At 34.0% G+C, this 7,972-nt stretch overlaps 1 protein-coding gene across 2 annotated transcripts; it reads left to right on the forward strand.

Annotated features, from left to right (window-relative positions):
- Positions 1-60: 60 nt before the first annotated feature.
- On the forward strand, positions 61-7,755 carry LOC100928280 (40S ribosomal protein S4, Y). Of its 2 annotated transcripts, none has more exons than XM_012544868.3 (3): positions 61-153; positions 244-427; positions 6,433-7,755. In XM_012544868.3, exon 3 carries the CDS (start codon positions 6,446-6,448, stop codon positions 7,235-7,237), a length of 792 nt encoding a protein of 263 aa, XP_012400322.1. In that variant the 5' UTR covers positions 61-153; positions 244-427; positions 6,433-6,445; the 3' UTR covers positions 7,238-7,755. The 2 variants fall into 2 exon arrangements, with proteins under 2 accessions (XP_012400322.1, XP_003764080.1); XM_003764032.4 differs by having other exon boundaries at positions 244-412.
- The last annotated feature ends 217 nt before the right edge of the window (positions 7,756-7,972 follow it).

Here is a 7,972-nt window from a genome sequence, read left to right on the forward strand (position 1 = left end):
GGATAGGAAATCCCTCTGCGTCACGTCGTCCCGCTACCTCAGGCCCCTTCAGGAGGTCCTGCGCGACTGACGTCTGGCAGGTACGCTTAGGACGCCCTGGAAGGTGTGGCCGAGAGAGCGGAAGTTCTAAGACGACCTCGTGGTTTCCCGCGGGTAAGTAGCGTCTTATTTTCGGAGTGACTTTACTACCTTGTTTCTGTTTGTCAAACACCTATCAATTTAACTTTCATTTCTTGTTATCAGGTCAGGCAAATTCTGGAGTGACCACCATTCCTTGCGAATTGTGTGAACTAAAGCCGCGTTGCCTCCTTGAGTGAAGTTGAGGTGGGCTCCAAATCTCCGATCGGACCCAGGCCAGCTGAAAACTTATCGAGAGACCCGAGGCTCATTTGACTGGTGCCCTTGATTCCAGGTGTGGACTTAGAGGGTGAGAGGTTTGAAGGAGACCCTATTTCTCCGCTTATGTGTTGGGTCTGGGGTCCCCAGGTATCTTAATTTTTCTGTGTTGATGTACCATTTTAAGAGGCCGGATGATCTTAAGAAAACACCTTAAGTGGTGGAAACTGCCCACCCTCATTGAAAAGTACACGTGGCCTTAACGTGTCAGTAGCTTCTTTAAAAAGAAACAAAAAACCACTCGTTGATTTCCTCACTATAGTGTTGCAGTCAGAGTCATTTGTTGGGATTTTTTTTTTTTTTTTTTTTTTTTTTTTTTTGCTGAGGCAATTGGGGTTTAGTGACTTGCCTAGGGTAGTCACCCAGCTAGGAAGTGTTAAGTGTGAACTCAGTCCTTCTGACTTTAGGGCTGGTGTTTGAAATAATACTGATCTTTGTGAACCCCAGGAGGATTCCTTTCACTATGCTGTCACCACTGACCTTTGAATTCAGTTTAATAAACCTTTAAAAGTTCGTTATTATGTGTAACTTGGGAAAAAAAAAATCCTAGAGGGGCATCTGCCCTTCAACAACTTTATTTACTGGGAGTGTGTGTGTGTGTGGGGGGGTTACAATAAGTATGATTAAAAGAAAGATACAAGACATATAGATAATTTATTAAGGTGTAAGGAGCATTAAATAAGAGGGTTCAAGAAAGCCTTGTGCATTTGAGTCATGTGCTGTGAAGGATTTTATGAAGGATAAATGGTGTTTCACATGTGTTATGCCGCCTTGCACAGAAGCATTGCTGCAGAAAATGGATTGTTGTTTTTAGGAAGAACAGCGGTTTGCCACTTTGGAATGTCCAGGGAATGAAGACAAAGTGAAAGAAACTAGATCTTGCTGTATTTTAAATTCTATGCAGAAAATGTTGTATTATGTCCTGTAGGCAATGGTGAAGACTTTTGAATTGTGTGTGTGTGTGTGTGTCTGACAGAAAGAGAATGAAAATATGTTTGATAAATATTTAAAAAGGATATCTTGCATTACATTATGGGAATAACAATGAAGCTTACTGTTCAGTGTAGTCTTTATTTTAATTGAACGTTCATGTAATGTTATAAATAAGAGGCAAAATAATTATATTTTCAAATAATGTATGATAGTAAGTTAAACTATAACATTTTCTCCAGAGGTTATTATCTGCACTTTTTTTAAGATGGGGTTTTTGTTGTATTGAAGATAGTATCTGTCTTTAAATTTGTTCATTCCTTAGCAACTTAGATCCTTGATACTAAACCTATCAAATTAAAACTTCAAAATGCTCAAAATATGTATGTTGATGATACCAGGGAACAGTATTAAATAACATTTTTTAGAAATTTTATTGTTGTAATTTTTGACATTTCATTGATATCTTGCTTTTATATTACTTTGTTTTCCACTATATCATCCCTTAGCTAGGGAGCAGTCTTATATGACAAAAATTTTTATAAAGAAGGGAAGCAATTCAGTAAATTAAGATTTTCTCAAGTCTGACTGTGTTGGCTCTTTGTTATACTTTTCATGGCCTAAATCTTTGCAAAGAGTATTACAACTTATTAGGCTTTACAAACAAATTTTTGTTTTAGTCAGTATTTTTGAGATAAATTATTCACAAAACTAAAAAAAAGGTTAATTTTTTTTTTTTTTTTTTTTTTTTTTTTTTTGGAATCCTTCCCTTTAGTTTCATAATTTTCTTATATATCTTTTCTTTGAAAGAAAACACTTTACGAAAAGTCTAAATATCAGTGCTATACTCTTTTTAGGTACAAATCTGTCAGAAACAAACATCAATTAGCATTGTTCCAAATCCAAACATTAAAGAAATTTTCAAAGTGACAATGCTCTTCAATACCCCACTCCCTCAACATGTTATTCTTAAAAGAAACTTTGAGGTAGCATTTATGAAAATTTTTAACAAAAAAGGTCTCAGTATGTTCAAAGGGTTTAGCTTTTGTTTTTTTCTATCCAGCATATTGAGTTTCTGATCATTGGGTCTAGGGACTTTTGTAAGTGAATTCATTTCATGAAGTCTTTGAATTGGATTGGGAAAAATATTTTCATAACCTTCTAAATAAATATATCAATTTTTTTTGGAACTAATTTATATATTTAAGCAACGTGAGAAGGGACTTGGCTTTAGTTGGCTACTAGTGGAGGTCACATACAAAAAAAATACTTCTATATAACAGCAGATGAGTATATCTTTTAAATACTCAGCTCCATTCTGAACCTCTCCCAGAGTAACCAATGAGATTACTATCCTGATAGCTTCAAAATTTGAAAGGTAATTATTCATCTTTATTAGAAGGATTTTTTCCCTTTTTGGCATTTAGCTACCATTTATAGTCTATTTTCCCCAGGCTTTAACTTCTATTTTTAACCTTTTATAAACTTTACTAAAGGATAAAAATCTGGAAAAGACATAGTCAATTCATTCATTCATTTGAGGTTGAACTAAAAATGTTTCAAAAATGTTTCTATACCCTGCCACTCATCTATCTCTCTTCATATCCTTTTAGTCATCCAGATTCATCACCTTAGTACTTCAGTTCCAAGTGTATATATAATAAATGAAGATGTATGTTCAAAGTAGTTTGTTTGTTTGTTTTTCCTCCCCCAGACAGGAGTATATCAAAAAGTTCAGAGATCATTTGTCTGGATTACTAACTAGCCTACCACCTGATCTTCTTGCTTAGACTTCAACATGTTCTTCATATTTTATATTCATCTCTAAATCATGTTCTTGATATATAGAACTCACTTCGTTACTTACCTTCTGAAACAGGTTAACTTAATATCTCAGTTTCTTCATTTGTAAAATGAGAGAGTTGGGCTGAATGACCTTCGATTCCTTTATAGCTCTAGGTGTATGATTCTCTGAATGCTGCTCTAATATCTGCATTCTTTATTTTATCTTTCAAAGATCACTGCAATCTGACTAGTATGACTTGGTTTTATTTCATGCTCTCATCTAGTACACATTTTAAACTGTAGCCAGACTAGACTACTTGGCATTTTCTGATCCTATTAGTAACTACTTTTTTCTATATGTATTCCTGCAGACTATCTACTGCTCAAAATGAACTGCTTCCACATATCTAGCTGCTAAAATGTCGTAGATTCAGAGCTGAAAGGGACCCAAAAGTTTCAGTCTTCTGTGTTTGACTTAAACATTTAAGTTTTAATTTGTATTATAGTTATTATTTGCATCTATTAGATTGTTTTATTTTGTAATCCCTGGTACCTTCCATATAGAAATCACTTAATATGTGTTGGATTAGTTTGTTGAATTCAATTAATTTAAATTGAATTCATTCAAATTTGATTTCTGAAATAAGTAAATCATTGAATTTTCTCTTTGTATTCTCTTATAATTTTGATTACATTAGATTGAAAAGTTTTTGTACAAACAATACCAATATAGTCAAGATTAAAAGAGAAGCAGAAAGCTGGGGGAAAATTTTTGCATTCAATGTTTGTGATAAAGGCCTTATTTCTAAAATATGTAGAGTATTGACTAAAATTTATAAGAATACAAGTCATTCCCCAATTGATAATGGTCAAGGACATAAACAGACAATTTTCATATAAAGAAATTAAAGACATTTCTAGCATATGAAAAAGTGCTCTAAATCACTATTGATTAGAGAAATACAAATTAAGATAATTATGAGGTACCATTTCACACCTCTCAGATTGACTAAATGACAGGAAAAGAGGGAATATGGGAAAATTGGAACTCTTAATATATTGTTGGTAGAGGTATGAACTGATCCAATCATTTTAAAGAGCTGTGCCCGAAGAGCTATGAAACTCTGCGTACGCTTTGATCCAACACTGTCTTTTGGGGCTGTATCCTACAGAGATTCTGAAAAAAGGAAAAGGACTCATGTGTGCAAAAATGTTTGTAGCAGCCTTTTTTTATAATGGTAAGGAACTAGAAACTGAGTGGATGGATGTCCATCTGTTGGGGTATGGTTGAATAAGTTATGATATTTCATGTAATGGAATATTAGTGTGATATAAGAAATTATGAGCAAGCTGACTTCAGAAAAGCATGGAAAGGCTTAACTTGAACTGATGCTAATGTAAAGTAAATTGATACTAAGTGAGTATAACCAAGAAAACATTGTATATAGCAACAAGATTATGTGATGATCAACTGTGATGGACTTGGCTTTTTTCAGCAATGGGGTGATTCAAGGCAGTTCCAATAATGTGATGGAAAGAGCCATCTGCATCTAGAAAGGGAACTGTGGACACTGAATGTGGATCCAAATAGATAGTTTTCATCTTTTTGTTGTTTGTTTTTTTCCTTTTGATCTGATTTTTCTTGTGCTGCATGACTTGTGGAAATATGTTTAAAAGAGTTGTACATGTTTTATACTATGTTGGATTGCTTGCTGTCTGGTGGGGGAGTGAAAGGAAGGAGAAAAATTTGAAGGGGAATTTGAAAACTATTTTTGTATGTATTTGGAAAAAGAAAAGGCTATTGTAAAAAAAAAAATATAAGAGCTTTTCATGCCCCATGATCGGGCATATTTTTTCAGAGACAAAATAATTCCATTCATATTTTATATTCTAAGTTCCTAGACTAATTTTTTTTTTTTTTTGGGGGGGGGGAGAATTGGTTTTAATCTGTGCTCAATAAAACAAAAAACTAGGATTTGTTAATATATAGTGGTTGGAAATGTTTCTGTTGCATAGAAGTAATAATATGGTGGGTCCTGCTGAGCTTTGAGTTTGGTACTTATTTGGTAATAAAGGAATATCTGACAATTGAGGATTAGCCAAGCTAAATTCAGAGAGACCCTTCATCAGAGGTTTAATGAATCAGTGATTAATTGTTTTAGACGCAGAAATTCATGAAAGAGATACCTAATGAAGTGTTTGGTATACGTCATTGATGATGAAATTGTGAATCTATGATGTATTGAAGTAAAATGATTGTTAAAATACAAAATCTCTCTAATATGTTTAGAAAAAGACTTTAAAAATGTAGTAATGGCATATTCCTACCAATGAAATTAGTAGGTCAGAGGAGATTTTATAAATTCTGCATATGTGTTAGATGGATTTTTAATAAGGTTGTACTCATTTGTTCTGGTTTTCTTTAATCTTTGCCTATTAGAGGGTAGCTCAGGATTTCATTTTGCATCTTTATTAATGATGTTATACTACCTCCCCTCTCCCTCACCCCCAGGTAATCATCAGTAATCAAACCAACCTATTGAAGTCCCCTAATGCATGTGAAATGAATCCTTTCCCTAGTTTTTATTTTACAAAATTTCTATAACTTTATCAAGCATTGATATTTTATATATGTCTGCTATCTTATTGATATATTTTTGTTTTGTTTCATTTTTCACCTACAATTGACCTGATAATTTTGATGATAAATCCATCTGTAATTTATTTTGAAGTCTGAAAATGGCAATGCCATAGTCTTTTTTTTTTTAACCACATTGCATCCCTTGATGTTTTCTGTTTGTTTTTCCCATGTGTGTTTTACAATGTCTTTTATCTAGTTTTGTTAGAAATCCTTTAATGTATAAATGAATTTGGAAGTTGTCATTTTTTACTATAATCCAGATTAGGTTTATTTTGGTTACATTTTATAATTATCCTATTTTGTTTTATATTAGTGTATCCTTTGATTTTTCCTGATTTCATTTTATTGTCTCAATTTTTTTATTGAGATAATTGGATTTTTTTAGATGCACTAGATAAGAGATTGATAGAAATCAGTTAAAAGTCCACTGTTTGTCACATGCCAGTCCCAAGTGGAAGGAGACATATGTCCATTAATAGTAATGCTTCATCTTGATATTTTTGAATAACCTGTGTTATCTAAGGATAATTTGTTCTTGGTTTGAAAGAATGCACCTTGGAATTCCATCTGAGGGTGTGTGTGTGTGTGTGTGTGTGTGTGTGTACATTTTGGGAGAGGGGACAATTCTTTGATGGCTTGTCTTGTCTAATCGTTAATTTCTTGTTGTGACCTTTCCCTAGATTCAGCACAGCCATGGCTCGTGGTCCCAAGAAACACTTGAAGCGTGTGGCAGCCCCAAAGCATTGGATGCTTGATAAATTAACTGGTGTTTTTGCTCCTAGACCTTCCACTGGCCCCCACAAGCTGCGGGAGTGCCTCCCTCTTATTATCTTTCTTAGAAATAGACTTAAGTATGCTCTGACAGGAGATGAGGTAAAGAAGATCTGCATGCAGCGGTTCATCAAAATTGATGGTAAAGTCCGTACTGATATTACCTATCCTGCTGGTTTTATGGATGTCATCAGCATCGATAAGACAGGAGAACATTTCCGTCTAGTATATGACACCAAGGGCCGTTTTGCTGTTCATCGCATCACAGCTGAAGAGGCAAAATATAAATTGTGCAAAGTGAGAAAAATCTTTGTGGCTACAAAAGGCATCCCTCATCTGGTGACTCATGATGCCCGTACAATCCGTTATCCAGATCCTTTAATCAAAGTGAATGACACAGTCCAGATTGATTTAGAGACTGGCAAGATAACTGATTTCATCAAGTTTGATACTGGCAACTTGTGTATGGTGACTGGTGGTGCTAACTTGGGTCGAATTGGTGTGATCACCAACAGGGAGAAGCATCCAGGTTCTTTTGATGTTGTCCATGTGAAGGATGCCAATGGCAATAGCTTTGCCACTAGGCTTTCAAATATTTTTGTTATTGGCAAAGGTAATAAGCCTTGGATTTCTCTGCCTCGTGGAAAAGGTATCCGTCTCACCATTGCTGAAGAAAGAGATAAGAGATTGGCAGCCAAACAGAGCAGTGGATAAACGAAGATGAAGACTTATGAGTATATGTGATCAGATTAAGCTGTTAAATATAGAAAAAAATGTCCCTTTTTTGTCACATGGAATTCCCATTCATCTTGAGAACAAACTATCTCTAGATGATACAGGTTATTCAGGAATATCAAATTGAAACATTACTATTAATGGACATCTCTCTCCTTCACTTGAGACCAGTGTATGGTAATACTTAGTAATAAGTGCTTGTTAAAACTGGTTTTATTTAGTACTTTACATTTTCTTGGACATCTATTGATTTTAGTTTAATAAAACAGTATATATTATTTCTGCCATTTATAATTTAGTATTTTTGTGCATATTCTGTATACATTTGAAAATACAAATTCTCTGCTTATCCTGTTCTCTGCATTTATTTACTGTTAACCTCCTAACTATCATTCTGATGATGGAATGTTGACATTGTTATATTTTTGTCATTTTTCTTCATATTACTTACATTTCCTTTTGTGTGGCTCAAATAAAATGAGAATTATTGCACAGTATTAATGTTTTCTGTCATAACTTTAACAAAACTTTTTGTGCTTCAGAGAGCATCTATTAACCAACCAGTAAAAAATATTAAGTGCTTATTCTGCCAGGCAATGTGCTAGTAGTAAGTACTAGGAATACAAACACAAATGATTAAAAAAGGGGAAAAAAAAGGATCTTAAGGATTTTACATTCCAACAGGGGGAAGATAAAAAAGCTGAAAAAAGCAGG

Source organism: Sarcophilus harrisii, chromosome 3 (genome assembly GCF_902635505.1).
Source record: "Sarcophilus harrisii chromosome 3, mSarHar1.11, whole genome shotgun sequence".
NCBI lineage: Eukaryota > Metazoa > Chordata > Mammalia > Dasyuromorphia > Dasyuridae > Sarcophilus > Sarcophilus harrisii.

Coding starts and splice junctions, on each gene's coding strand:
- LOC100928280 (XM_012544868.3), top strand. CDS start 6,446: ATGGCTCGTGGTCCCAAGAAACACTTGAAGCGTGTGGCAGCCCCAAAG.